At 46.6% G+C, this 14,807-nt stretch overlaps 2 protein-coding genes across 3 annotated transcripts in view; both read right to left on the bottom strand.

Annotated features, from left to right (window-relative positions):
* LOC310670292 (uncharacterized protein) overlaps positions 1–14,807 on the bottom strand; it is a 197,115-nt gene that overhangs the window by 147,200 nt on the left and 35,108 nt on the right. The gene's annotated exons all lie outside the window — the stretch shown is intronic.
* LOC310670501 (uncharacterized protein) lies at positions 453–14,770 on the bottom strand (the record flags this gene model as incomplete). The annotated part of the gene is made up of 5 exons (XM_083425952.1): positions 453–596; positions 1,273–1,913; positions 10,013–10,142; positions 11,682–12,436; positions 14,686–14,770. 4 exons carry the CDS (start codon positions 14,768–14,770, stop codon positions 1,324–1,326), a joined length of 1,560 nt encoding a protein of 519 aa, XP_083282078.1. The 3' UTR covers positions 453–596; positions 1,273–1,323.

Raw genomic sequence — 14,807 nt, 5'->3', positions numbered from 1 at the left:
ATTTATTTATTTATTGTCATTATTACTATTATGATGAATTTATTTGTTGTTGTTTAGTCATGTCCTACTCTTTGTGACCCCGTGGACCAGAAGCACACCAGGCACTCCTGTCTTCCATTGCCTCCCGCAGTTTGGTCAGATTCATGTCCAGGCTGAATGATGGGTGTAGAGATGCTCCTTCAGGTATACTGGGCCGAGGCCATTGAGGGCTTTCAAGGTCAGCACCAACACTTTGAATTGTGCTCGGAAACATGTTGGGAGCCAATGTAGGTCTTTCAGGTCTACAAGTAAGTCTACAAATGGCAGCAACTGAGCTTTAATTTACGCATTACAAAGCATTGTGTGGGTGATGTTTCAAGTCCCTGCCCTCTTCTAAAAGACAGGTCCTTTTAACAGGTTCCAAGATTTCAGTGTAAAGTTATCGTTCTGTTGAAAACTTCAGCAAATAAAGCTTTTTTTTTTTTAAGTCATCTTTATTAAGCACACCAGAAATCTTGATTCAACATACAAAATTTTGCTAGGAAACAGAGCAAACCACAGATTACTGAGGACTCCTCCTTGAAGAAATATACCCCGCTTGTCACGCAAAAAGACTGCTCACTGTCTTGATACGGAAGGGGGGGGCATGTATTCTTCACCTCCTTCTTCGCTACAATATATCCATTTATTTCCAATTGTCAATGTCAAAAGGGACTAAAATCTATAAAATTCATAGAAAATCAACGTGCCAATTTGCTCAATTTCTCTAGGACTCCATGACACCTTCCCTGTCCTCCATAATCCCTCAAGCAAGGTGTCAAGACCCTAATCCTGTCAAATCACTCTGCCAAGCCTTTCCTCTGGGCAATGCCAGGTGGCAGACTATGCATACATGGACCATTGTCTTCTCATCACCGGGACTCAGGATGTGCTTATCTGCGCATATCTCCAGCTCTGCATATTCCCCCCTCCCTCCTCCATATGTTAATCCTGTGTAACCCAACCTCTTCTTAATATATTCATGATGTAATCTGTGTAACCCAACCTCTTCTTCATGTATTCATGATGTAACTGGGATGTATTTTGCACTTTATTCTGGGACATGGAGGGAAGTTTCAAAAGTTCATGTCACCCCTTTCTCGCTGTTCAATCTCGCATTGAACCTGTTGCGCAATAAACATGGATCTTCTGCAGTTTGCTCCTGTCTCCGGCTGAACTCATTTTCCTCCGCAGGGACCCGCGGACTTAGTCCGACGAGCTGGGTGGCAGAGCAGCCTCGCACCCAGATTTTACCGTAACAGTCTAGTCGCAAGAATGCCCTTTTCTATGGGCTTTTTCCTGGTTTCAGCAATTCCCCCCGGTGCAGAGTCTCTGGTGACTAGCAACCTGCAATCGCCCGCTAAACGTTCTCCTGCAGGCCCCACATTTGTAGGATTTGTCTCCTGTGTGGGTTTTCTGATGCCTAGTAAGGTCTGAGCTGGCGCTAAAGCTCCTCCCACAATCGGGGCAAATGTAGGGCTTCTCCCCTGTGTGGATTCTCTGATGTCTTACAAGGTCCGACCGCCAACCGAAGCTCTTCCCGCACGCCAGACACTTGTAGGGCTTCTCTCCCGTGTGGACCCTTTCGTGGGAGATGAGGTGCGAGCTCTGATTGAAGCGTTTCCCGCAGTCTGTGCAGGCAAACGGCTTCTCCCCGGTGTGCGTCCTCTCGTGCTTGATGAGATCCGACCCGTATAGAAAGCTTTTCCCACACTCCGGGCATTTGTACGGCTTCTCTCCTACGCGGGTTCTCCCTCTGCTTTCGAGGAATTCCCCCGCGTGGCTCTTGATCTGAACAGCGTTGATTTCAGCTTCCCACAAAGAGCTCTCGACAGGTTGTGGTTGCCTGGGCTTTTCTTCACAATTCTCCTCTGGCTTGTCTTCGGGGCCATCGCCTGCAATGTATTTTTTAAAGGGTGAAATGAGTAACAGACTGGACAGGAGTAGACAAACTGAAACGCAGCCTAGTGACGACGACGACGAGGACAACAACAACAACAACAACAATAATAATAAATTAAAGGTCAGCACCAACACTTTGGTTTTTTTATTGTATTATTTTATTAAAATAATTCAACATTAATACAGTGGTACCTCGGGTTAAGTACTTAATTCGTTCCGGAGGTCTGTTCTTAACCTGAAACTGTTCTTAACCTGAAGCACCACTTTAGCTAATGGGGCCTCCCGCTGCTGCATGCCACCAGAGCACGATGTCTGTTCTCATTCTGAGGCAAAGTTCTTAACCCGAAGTACTATTTCTGGGTTAGCGGAGTCTGTAACCTGAAGCGTATGTAACCCAAGGTACCACTGTACATACATATTACGAATATACAAACAAACTTAAAAATGCAGGTTTTGGTGTCCTCGGGTGTCTTCCCGTGTAAAAGTTGGGGTGTCTAGGCGACGTTTCGACGAGGTCTCACTCGTCATCTTCAGGCTGGTGCTTTCGGCTTCTTGTTACTGGAACAGAGCAGGATCTCAGTGTTTGAGTTCCTATAAATACTGTTGAGGAGGTGTGGTGTATAGCCTCCAATGTTCTGGGCAGAGAGGAGGTTCCCAGGCTAGTGTGCCTTTTCTTCTTTTGTTCCTTAATTACTTGAGGGATATCTTGAGTGATTTCTTGAGTGATTTCCTGAATCCCACTTAGGTGGGTCATTAGGTGTGGATTAGTTGCTAAAGCCTTCGTGTCTTGAACTCTTGAACTTTGTGAAGAGTTTTTCTGAGAAGATGGCTGTACTGCACTTGGTTGTGCTCTGGCTTGGCTTCGTGTATAGGGGCGAGCTGTGGTTTTGTGGTCTGTGCCAGCCAGATCTGTGTAGGGATTGCAGGGGGGTGCAGCATCCGGAGGTGCCACCCTGGTTTGGCTACTGGATGGTGTCTGTAATTTATCTGTGGAGAGGGTCTGGGTTTGGGTCTGGTGTGGTTGATTGGTGATGGCGTTCTGTGTGCCTCTGGATCTGGTGTCAGATTTTGTGGGGAGGGCTAATTTCCAGATGTCTGGCAAGCGGGATGTGTCGTCACGCTTGTTCATGTTGTGAGGGTGTTTCTCTATCTCGATGGCTTCCATGATTATTCTCTTGTGGTGATGTTCCATGTTAAAGAGCAATTTGGAATCTGCAAAATTAATTTCGTGTCCTGTTTCTTTCATGTGTTGGAAAAGAGAGGAAGTTTTTTCTTCTTTTTTGACGGCATTCTTGTGTTCTGCGATCCGTGCATTTATTCGTCTGTTTGTTTGTCCAATGTACGTGGCTGGGCAGACTTTGCAGGGTATTTCATAGACCCCTTGGTTTTCCAACTGAATTTTATCCTTGGGGTTTCTGAGGATATTGGCTATTTTTTGGTTGGTGCAAAAGGCTGTTTTGATATTGTGTTTATGGAGGATTTTGCTAATTTTATCTGTAGTGCCCTTGATATAAGGAAGGAGGGCTATGCCATTGTTTTCTTCTGTGTCTTGGTTTTTGGGGGGTGTTTCTTTTTGGATTAGCTTCGTAACCCTGTTTTGCTGGTATCCATTGGCAATTAACACATTTGAGAGATTCTGTAACTCAGTTGTCAAGTGGTCTTCGTCAGCCAGGCGTTTGGTTCTGGAGATGAGAGTCTTGGCTACGGAGTTTATTTGTGCAGGGTGGTGGTGTGATTGTGCATGTAAGTAGCGGTTGGTGTGTGTTTTTTTCCGGTAGATAGTGTGTCCTAGGGAGCCATCAGGTTTTTTGTAGATTAGGACGTCAAGGAAGGGAAGTTGGTTGTTGGCTTCTATTTTCATAGTGAATTGTATTTTGGGGTGTAGGCTGTTGAGATGTGTGAGGAAGCTATCCAGTTTTTCCTTCCCGTGTGGCCAAATTACAAAGGTGTCGTCAACATATCTGAGCCAAAGTTTGGGTTTGTGTTCTGACTTGTCTAAGGCATTGGTTTCAAAGTGTTCCATGTACAGGTTAGCGATGACCGGTGAGAGGGGTGATCCCATAGGTGCTCCTTCTATCTGTTTGTATCTTTGTCCATTGTGGATGAAGTACGTGTTGGTTAGGCAGTGGTTGGTCAGGTCCAAGATGTATTCGGGGGGATTGTATTTGTTTTGAATGGCTGTCAAGGCTTCATTAATGGGCACTTGTGTGAAGAGAGATACAACATCGAAGCTCACAAGTAGGTCATTGGGTTGTAGGTTTTGCTTCTTTATTGTTTCTATGAACTGGAAGGAGTTTGGAACGTGTGAAGAGATGGATTCTGCATAGGGCTGAAGTTGCTTGGCGAGAAATTTAGCGAGATTTTGTAGAGGTGAGCCTATGGAGCTGACTATTGGTCTGAGTGGTGTTCCTTCTTTGTGTATCTTGGGGAGGCCGTAGAGTTTGGGGCATCTGGATGATTTTTCTCTGGGGATGATTCTTAGCTGGATTTCTTCACTGATAGGAGAGGCTTTTATTTTGGATTTGGTGGTTTTTTCCAGATAGGTGGTGGGATCTGTTTTTATAGGTTGGTAGGTAGGGTCTTGGAGTAGATTTGATAGTTTTGCTTGGTAGTCCGATGTGTTCATCACAACAGTGGCATTACCTTTGTCTGCTGGGAGAATGATTATGTTGTTGTCTTTCCTCAGGTTGGTGAGTGCTTTCTGTTCTTCTTTGTGTAAATTGCTTCTGGGTGGTTTGCTGGAGCAGAGGATGTTGGTGACTTCAAGTCTGATTTTATTGGCTTCATCTGGATTGATTTTGGTTAGGCTAGCTTCGACTCCGCATATGATGTTTTCCGTGGGGATGCGTCTCGGGGCGACTGCAAAGTTGAAACCTTTGGAGAGTACTTTGGTTTCAGTTGAGGTGAGGATCCTGTCTGATATGTTATGTACTGTTTGTTTCATGGGTTGTTGTGGAGGGTGGCTGGGCTTCTGGCGTTTCTCTAGTTTGTGGAGTTTGTTGGTGTGTGTGTCTGTCTTGTGTGAGGTCTCCGTTTCAGCTCTCCAGACGGCTAGTTGTTTGCATTTGTCCCAGAGTGCAGGGTGGATTTTGTTACAGAGTTTGAGGTGAAGAGTGAGTAGATCTTTGTTGGTTTGGTTTAGTAGGTATCTTTTCTTGTGTAGTTCGTTTCTGATTAGAGATAGTTCAGTTCGTTTCAGGATCCTTTCGGTAGCTGGGGTTTTAGAGTGGAATTTAAGTTGGAAGCATGTGGGAATTAAGTTGTTGTCTCGGCAGTTGCGTAGGAACAAGAGATCACATAAGATGGTGGCTCTTCGGATTTCTAGTTTCTCGTAGGTTCTTGTCAGCTGGAAGGTTTCCTCCCCGTAGAGGTGAGATATTTGCTTTCGTAGATTTTCACGGGTACAGGAATGCAGGTTTTGGTGTCCTCGGGTGTCTTCCCGTGTAAAAGTTGGGGTGTCTAGGCGACGTTTCGACGAGGTCTCACTCGTCATCTTCAGGCTGGTGCTTTCGGCTTCTTGTTACTGGAACAGAGCAGGATCTCAGTGTTTGAGTTCCTATAAATACTGTTGAGGAGGTGTGGTGTATAGCCTCCAATGTTCTGGGCAGAGAGGAGGTTCCCAGGCTAGTGTGCCTTTTCTTCTTTTGTTCCTTAATTACTTGAGGGATATCTTGAGTGATTTCTTGAGTGATTTCCTGAATCCCACTTAGGTGGGTCATTAGGTGTGGATTAGTTGCTAAAGCCTTCGTGTCTTGAACTCTTGAACTTTGTGAAGAGTTTTTCTGAGAAGATGGCTGTACTGCACTTGGTTGTGCTCTGGCTTGGCTTCGTGTATAGGGGCGAGCTGTGGTTTTGTGGTCTGTGCCAGCCAGATCTGTGTAGGGATTGCAGGGGGGTGCAGCATCCGGAGGTGCCACCCTGGTTTGGCTACTGGATGGTGTCTGTAATTTATCTGTGGAGAGGGTCTGGGTTTGGGTCTGGTGTGGTTGATTGGTGATGGCGTTCTGTGTGCCTCTGGATCTGGTGTCAGATTTTGTGGGGAGGGCTAATTTCCAGATGTCTGGCAAGCGGGATGTGTCGTCACGCTTGTTCATGTTGTGAGGGTGTTTCTCTATCTCGATGGCTTCCATGATTATTCTCTTGTGGTGATGTTCCATGTTAAAGAGCAATTTGGAATCTGCAAAATTAATTTCGTGTCCTGTTTCTTTCATGTGTTGGAAAAGAGAGGAAGTTTTTTCTTCTTTTTTGACGGCATTCTTGTGTTCTGCGATCCGTGCATTTATTCGTCTGTTTGTATGTCCAATGTACGTGGCTGGGCAGACTTTGCAGGGTATTTCATAGACCCCTTGGTTTTCCAACTGAATTTTATCCTTGGGGTTTCTGAGGATATTGGCTATTTTTTGGTTGGTGCAAAAGGCTGTTTTGATATTGTGTTTATGGAGGATTTTGCTAATTTTATCTGTAGTGCCCTTGATATAAGGAAGGAGGGCTATGCCATTGTTTTCTTCTGTGTCTTGGTTTTTGGGGGGTGTTTCTTTTTGGATTAGCTTCGTAACCCTGTTTTGCTGGTATCCATTGGCAATTAACACATTTGAGAGATTCTGTAACTCAGTTGTCAAGTGGTCTTCGTCAGCCAGGCGTTTGGTTCTGGAGATGAGAGTCTTGGCTACGGAGTTTATTTGTGCAGGGTGGTGGTGTGATTGTGCATGTAAGTAGCGGTTGGTGTGTGTTTTTTTCCGGTAGATAGTGTGTCCTAGGGAGCCATCAGGTTTTTTGTAGATTAGGACGTCAAGGAATTCACTATGGAAATAGAAGCCAACAACCAACTTCCCTTCCTTGACGTCCTAATCTACAAAAAACCTGATGGCTCCCTAGGACACACTATCTACCGGAAAAAAACACACACCAACCGCTACTTACATGCACAATCACACCACCACCCTGCACAAATAAACTCCGTAGCCAAGACTCTCATCTCCAGAACCAAACGCCTGGCTGACGAAGACCACTTGACAACTGAGTTACAGAATCTCTCAAATGTGTTAATTGCCAATGGATACCAGCAAAACAGGGTTACGAAGCTAATCCAAAAAGAAACACCCCCCAAAAACCAAGACACAGAAGAAAACAATGGCATAGCCCTCCTTCCTTATATCAAGGGCACTACAGATAAAATTAGCAAAATCCTCCATAAACACAATATCAAAACAGCCTTTTGCACCAACCAAAAAATAGCCAATATCCTCAGAAACCCCAAGGATAAAATTCAGTTGGAAAACCAAGGGGTCTATGAAATACCCTGCAAAGTCTGCCCAGCCACGTACATTGGACAAACAAACAGACGAATAAATGCACGGATCGCAGAACACAAGAATGCCGTCAAAAAAGAAGAAAAAACTTCCTCTCTTTTCCAACACATGAAAGAAACAGGACACGAAATTAATTTTGCAGATTCCAAATTGCTCTTTAACATGGAACATCACCACAAGAGAATAATCATGGAAGCCATCGAGATAGAGAAACACCCTCACAACATGAACAAGCGTGACGACACATCCCGCTTGCCAGACATCTGGAAATTAGCCCTCCCCACAAAATCTGACACCAGATCCAGAGGCACACAGAACGCCATCACCAATCAACCACACCAGACCCAAACCCAGACCCTCTCCACAGATAAATTACAGACACCATCCAGTAGCCAAACCAGGGTGGCACCTCCGGATGCTGCACCCCCCTGCAATCCCTACACAGATCTGGCTGGCACAGACCACAAAACCACAGCTCGCCCCTATACACGAAGCCAAGCCAGAGCACAACCAAGTGCAGTACAGCCATCTTCTCAGAAAAACTCTTCACAAAGTTCAAGAGTTCAAGACACGAAGGCTTTAGCAACTAATCCACACCTAATGACCCACCTAAGTGGGATTCAGGAAATCACTCAAGAAATCACTCAAGATATCCCTCAAGTAATTAAGGAACAAAAGAAGAAAAGGCACACTAGCCTGGGAACCTCCTCTCTGCCCAGAACATTGGAGGCTATACACCACACCTCCTCAACAGTATTTATAGGAACTCAAACACTGAGATCCTGCTCTGTTCCAGTAACAAGAAGCCGAAAGCACCAGCCTGAAGATGACGAGTGAGACCTCGTCGAAACGTCGCCTAGACACCCCAACTTTTACACGGGAAGACACCCGAGGACACCAAAACCTGCATTCCTGTACCCGTGAAAATCTACGAAAGCAAACTTAAAAATATTCATACATACCCACACTCAATCCCACACATACTTCCTTTTCCCACCACCATCCCTCACCCCTCACCCCACCCTTGTGTTCGACTTCCAGTCTACTCAATTGCAGTTTCTTTTCACTTCTATTACAGTGGTGCCTCGCAAGACGAAAAGAATCCGTCCGCGGGTCTTTTCGTCTTGCGGTTTTTTCGTCTTGCGAAGCAAGCCCATTGACGAAGTAGCGCTATTAGCGATTTAAGGGCTAAAAACGGCTTTTTAAGGGGTGGGGGATTAGCGGTTTTGCTGCTAAAATGCTTTTAGCAGCTTAGCGATTCAAAATAAGGGGTTTGCGAAGCAAGCCCATAGGGAAATTTGTCCTGCGAAGCGCCTCTGCAGACGGAAAACCCTTTCGTCTTGCGGGTTTTCCGTCTTGTGAGGCATTCGTCTTGCGGGGCACCACTGTACTTTCTTTCACACATTTTAAAGCCAACTTTCTGCTTCTTTTTCTGTTACACAATGTTATCCATCTTATTTAGTATTTCAGTATTTATGACGGAACTTATTTTTTCTAATAAGAGTTCTGATTTTTCAATATGATTTTGCAAATAGCCATAAAACACCAAATTATTGGAGTATTACAATATATCCAAAACAATGGGAGAAATCGGAAGGATCCCAAAAGAGAAGATAGACAAGGACTGGAAGGTGTTTAAAGGAGCACCAACACTTTGAATTGCACTTGGAAACGTACTGGGAGCCAATGCAGGTCTTTCAGGACCGGTGTTCTATGATCTTGGCAGCCACTCCCAGTCACCAGTCTAGCTGCCGCATTCTGGATTAGTTGCAGTTTCTGGGTCACCTTCAAAGGTAGCCCCACGTAGAACGCATTGCAGTAGTCCAAGCAAGAGATAACTAGAGCATGCACCACTCTGGCGAGGCAGTCTGTGGGCAGGTAGGGTCTCAGTCTGCGTAACAAATGGAGCTGGTAGACAGCTGCCCTGAACACAGAATTGACCTGCGCCTCCATGGACAGCTGTGAGTCCAAAATGACTCCCAGGCTGCACACCTGGTCCTTCAGGGGCATTTACAGTCTGTAGGACCATAGCTCAGAGGAATAAGGTCCCAGATTCAATACTCAGCATCTCCAGGTAGGGCTGGGAAGGTCCCCTACTGGAATCCCACTCCCAGCTGCTGCCAGTCAGTGTATACAGTACTAAGCTTGGTGGACCAATGATTTGACTCAGTATAAGGAAGCTTCCTATGTTCCTGTGTAAGGCAGAGGTGTTTGGTTTGTCTAGACTGGAAGGTGGTGCTCTGCCTGTTTTGGACAAGCTCAATTTGCCATGAAATGCCAGGTCCATATGGTTACAAATATATAACAATATTATAGAGGTGCTGTTAGACTCTGCGCTACTGTTTAAAGCAGAGCGGGGCACCTCCAACCGCACAGGTGGCCCATATAGGTATTGAACCCCCAAATTTGGGGTTGTCGGCACCATGTGATAACAATTTGAACCATTGGTGTTGACCTTTAAGGCCCTAAACAGCCTCAGCCCAGTATACCTGAAGGAGCGTCTCCACCCCCACTGAGGTCCAGCTCCGAGGACCTTCCGGCAGTTCCCTCCCTGCGAGAAGTGAGGTTACAGGGAACCAGGCAGAGAGCCTTCTCAGTGGTGGCACCCATCCTGTGGAAAACCCTCCCTTAGATGTCAAGGAGATTAGAAGACATCTGTAGGGAAGTTTTTAATGTATGATGGTTAATTATGTTTCCGTATATGGTGGAAGCCACCCAGATAGGTGGGGCAAGGCAGTCAGATGGGTTGGGTACAAATAAAATTATTAATAATAGTGCCTGACCTTGTTGCATGCTTTCCTCGGTACACTCCTGCGTGGCTTCCCCGAAGAGGCGTCCTTTTTGCTCAAGGCACGGTGGGACCTCCTCTTTCTCAGGGAAGTCCACCACGACTTCCTTGTAGGGCTCCAGTTCCTGAAAGAGCAGAGAGGGTCTCTTTTGCTTATTTAGTTCATAAAATCTATATGTCGCTTACAAAAGATAAAGCAGCAAAATCAAGAAAAAATTACAACCCTGCTTTAAAACATGCTTAAAACACCGAGAAGGCCCTCGATGGGGGTGGAGATGCTCCTTCAGGTCGAGGCCATTTAGGGCTTTAAAGGTCAGCACTAACACTTTGAATTGCGCTTGGAAACATACTGGGAGCCAATGTAGATCTTTTAGGACCAGTGTTATATGGTCTCAGCAGCCACTCCCAATCACCAGTCTGGCAGCCGCATTCTGGATTAGTTGTCGTTTCTGGGTCACCTTCAAAGGTAGGCCCACGTAGAGCGCATTGCAGTAGTCTAAGCGGGAGATAACTAGAGCATATATTCTTTCCCATGGGTGTTGGGGGTAAACAGCAAGACAGGCTGTGCAGTCTTCGCGGTGCTTATGTGAAGAGCAATTCGCTTTAAACCACAGAACTCAATCTCACAGGAGACATTAATAGTCACCAACCTGGATGGCTTTAAAAAGGATTAGACAGATTCATGGAGGAGAAAGCTATTAGTGGCCACTAGCCGCAATGGCTATGCTCTGCAGTCCCTCCTGCAAAGCAAATTCAAGTAAGTTTTGAGGGGGTTTTAAAAGAAGAAATACTGTCATTTTATGCTAAGCGATATTTTCTGGCAGAATATTACGAACTTCTTTTCTGGAACAGTATTGCTGATTATTGTTCACAATTGTCAAACGATTAGATACAACATACCAAAGAAAGAAGAAACAGATGTAGATAACCAAGAGCCGTGTGGTGAATGTGGTGGAAGTCTTTTATAATATTTTAACTAGGATTTATATATTGTAATGTGTGAAGTATGAATTTGGAATTATTATGAAAAGTATTTTTTCTCTTCTTTCTTTCTTTTCTTTCTTTCTTTTATTTTTCGTCTTTCTTCTTTTCTAGTCTGCATTCTGGAAAATTATGTATGTTTTTATGTATGGTTATGTATTGTCTCTATTTCCTTTTTTTCTTTTCCATTTTTTTGGTAACATCTAATAAAATTTAGAGGAACGCGGGTGGCGCTGTGTGTTAAACCACAGAGCCTAGGACTTGCCGATGGGAAGGTTGATGATTCAAATCCCCCGCGATGGGGTGAGCTCCTGCCCACCTAGCAGTTTGAAAGCACCTCAAAGTGCAAGTAGATAAATAGGTACCACTCCGGCGGGAAGTTAAACGGCATTTCCGTGCGCTGCTCTGGTTCACCAGAAGCGGCTTTGTCATGCTGGCCACATGACCCAGAAGCTGTACGCCGGCTCCTTCGGCCAATAAAGCAAGATGAGCGTCCTAACCCCAGAGTCGACCACGACTGGACCTAATGGTCAGGGGTCCCTTTACCTTTACCTATGTATTGTTTCTATTTCCTTTTTTTCTTTTCCTTTTTTTGGTAACATCTAATAAAATTTAATAAAAATTAAAAAAAGAGAGAAAGAAAAGAAGAAACAGGACATTAAGCTTATCCTCTGGCTGCTCACCTTTCGCTCCAGCCTCTCAGCGTTGAGCTGCCTCCTCAAGAAATCTTCCGCCAGGCCTGCTGCTTGGGAGCTGGTCGCTGGTTCCTCTCCGCGGACCCAGCCTTGCATCTCCTGGGGGAGGATGCTCAGAAACTGCTCCAGGACCACCAGCTCCAGGACCTGCTCCTTGGACCGTCTCTCTGGCTCCAGCCACAGACGGCACAGCTGCCAGAGTCGCCCGCATGCCTCCTGCGGCCCCGTGGCCTCCTCATAGAGGAAGCGCCTGAACCGCTGGCGGTTGGCCTCTGTCCTAGCAAAATCCCCCTCGTCCCATTGGCCACTGGACGCCATTTGAACGCAGGCAGGATGGGCTTTTCCGCTGGGCCTTGACAAGAGCCACCTCCCTCTCTCCTCCAGAAGCCACGGGCTGTGCCCAGCAGTGCCCACCAACACCCTGCCATTGTCCGCCTGCGGGGTGGATTCCCCCAGCTGTGGATCCATCTGTCCACAGCGAGGGAACTGCACAGCCTTCAGGAAGTCCTGCCACTGGGCGTCCCAGCAAACGGGAAAACTTCCTTCCGGCTCCCGCTTCATCTGCTGAGGAGCAGCCCACCAAAGGAACTCCTTCAGGCTCTTGGCCTCAACGGCGTGAGGGATTCCTCTTGCTCCTTCTCGTTGGCCAGGGCCTGCCGAGTCCAGCTTCTCCATTTTGATTCCCGGGACCTTGAAACTTGGGCAGACGAGCCGCATTCTCCGTTCCTCCATGGCCATTTCCCCTGCTCAAGTTGGAGAGAAATAAAATAGGTTACAGATCAGTAAGACCAGGGGTGTCAAACTCAAATTCATCGGGGGCCGCATCAGCAGTTTGGTCACCCTCAAAGGGCTGGTTTGAGTTCGAGTGTCTTCAAAGCCCATGACACCTTTAACAGCTGGATTAAGTAATGCAGAGCTTCTGGCTCATGGAACACTACACCTTGATTTCATTTGAATACATATATGAATATAAAAATTGTTTCCTGTTTGGCTTGGTGTTTAAGTTACACAAGATGTGCAGGTTTTAATTTTTCTCATTCCCCAAATTTTAATCGAGCATTTGTTTGGATTTTTTCCCCTTTGCTACCTACCCTAAACCTTTGAGGAGGGCGGGAACTGATGGCTGGACCCTGTAATAACATTGAGGAAAAAATTGCATGATGTGTAAATACCCTAAAAAATAAACCAATTCCTTATCAGCTTTTTTCCCATATATAAATTTTTGCAATGCGCACCCTGCGGAAGCCGTGCCTGACGTTATTTACAAAACATGCACTTGTGTATCGAATTTGCTTTTGAATCACGAATCCCCAGAGGCGGAGGATGCTGTTCATTGGGCAGCGCGGAAACGCGCCTAAAGAAATAAATAAATAAAAGCAAAGCAAAAGCACGCAGCCCTGAGTATTCACAGGGCGCGCTCCCGAAACACAAGCGCGCTCTCGGTCTCCCTCTCTCCAACGCACGCGAAGCCGGCTCTGCCCTTCTCCGCGTTCCACCTCGCGCAGGCGCGCTGCGCTCCCGCCAGGACTTATTTCACCCCGGCGAGCCCGAAAAGAAGTCGCGAGCAGCAGCAGCGGCCTCCCATATCCAACCCCGCCCTCGCCGTGTCAAATAAGTCTCAGCTAGGTAGCTGGAGGAGGGGGAGGCCTGCGCCTGCCCCTGCGCAGAAGGGACCCGAGGCGCCCTGCGCGCGCACCGCAGCCCAAGCTTCCCTCACAGATATATATATATAGACCAGACTACACGGGCCACATGACGAGGTCTGGCGGGCCGGATTCGGCCCGCGGGCCTTGTGTTTGACACCCGTGAGTAAGACGTTTCCTGATGAATTGTTTGGGAGTCATTTTGGACTCACAGCTGTCCATGGAGGCGCAGGTTAATTCTGTGTCCAGGACAGCTGTCTACCAGCTCCATCTGGTTTGCAGGCTGAGAGCCTACCTACCTGCGGACTGTCTTGCCAGAGTGGTGCATGCTCTGGTTATCTCTCGCTTGGACTACTGCAATGCGCTCTACATGGGGCTACCTTTGAAGGTGACCTGGAAACTGCAACTAATCCAGAATGCGGCAGCCAGACTGGTGACTGGGAGTGGCCGCCGGGACCACATAACACCGGTCCTGAGAGATCTGCATTGGCTCCCAGTACGTTTCCGAGCACAATTCAAACTGTTGGTGCTGACCTTTAAAGCCCTAAACGGCCTTGGTCCTGTATACCTGAAGGAGCGCTTCCACCCCCATCGTTCAGCCCGGACACTGAGGTCCAGCGCCAAGGGCCTTCTGGCGGTTCCCTCACTGCGAGAAGTGAGGTTACAGGGAACCAGACAGAGGGCCTTTTCGGTAGTGGCACCTGCCTTGTGGAACGCCCTCCCTTCTGATGTGAAGGAAATAAGCAGCTATCTTATCTTTAAAAGACATCTGAAGGCAGCCCTGTTTAGGGAAGTTTTTAATATTTAATGCTGTATTGTTTTTAACACTCGATTGGAAGCCACCCAGAGTGGCTGGGGAAACTCAGCTAGATGGGCGGGGTATAAATAATAAATTATTATTATTTGCCTCCTACACAGTAGAGGTTACTGACATTTTTAGATCTGTGGCCACTCTGGGACTTTTTATTTTTATTTTTGCCTTTAACGATAGTACGGTATACTCAAATTTATTCAAAATCGCCTGGTTTTAATTTGCGCTAATTTTTCAAGGGCAGTATTGAAATCTCACTCGGATCACTCTGGGATTTTTTAGCAAGTGGCATTTTGAGTGTCCCAGGTCACCTGCCTGCAGCTCCTGTCGAGACACAGAAAAAGAAATGTGCACCCTCACATTTCATTTTTCCAAAGGATCTGGAGAAAGGTTGGCTCTGGCAGAATGAATCTGAGCCCGGCTACTATTTTTAAATGGTTTCCCCTCCCTATTTTGCATTGCATCGCATGAATTAATTCCCTTCCACCACGCCACTATGAGTGATTCTAGCTTTCAGCTTATGGCTTAAATCACCCACCTGTCTGTCTTCTGCAGGAGTCTAATGCCAGGAGGAGGGCGGGGCTTAGACCCAGGAAGTTGTCCTCTTTGTTTACTTCCCCCATCCAAATTTCCTGGGCCGCTCTAAGAAACGGAGCTCGG

The sequence above is a fragment of the Podarcis tiliguerta genome (assembly GCF_965153285.1).
Source record: "Podarcis tiliguerta genome assembly, chromosome: 2".
Classification (NCBI taxonomy): domain Eukaryota; kingdom Metazoa; phylum Chordata; class Lepidosauria; order Squamata; family Lacertidae; genus Podarcis; species Podarcis tiliguerta.
Note: the sequence above shows the minus strand (reverse complement) of the source record. Positions and strands in the feature narration are given on the sequence as shown.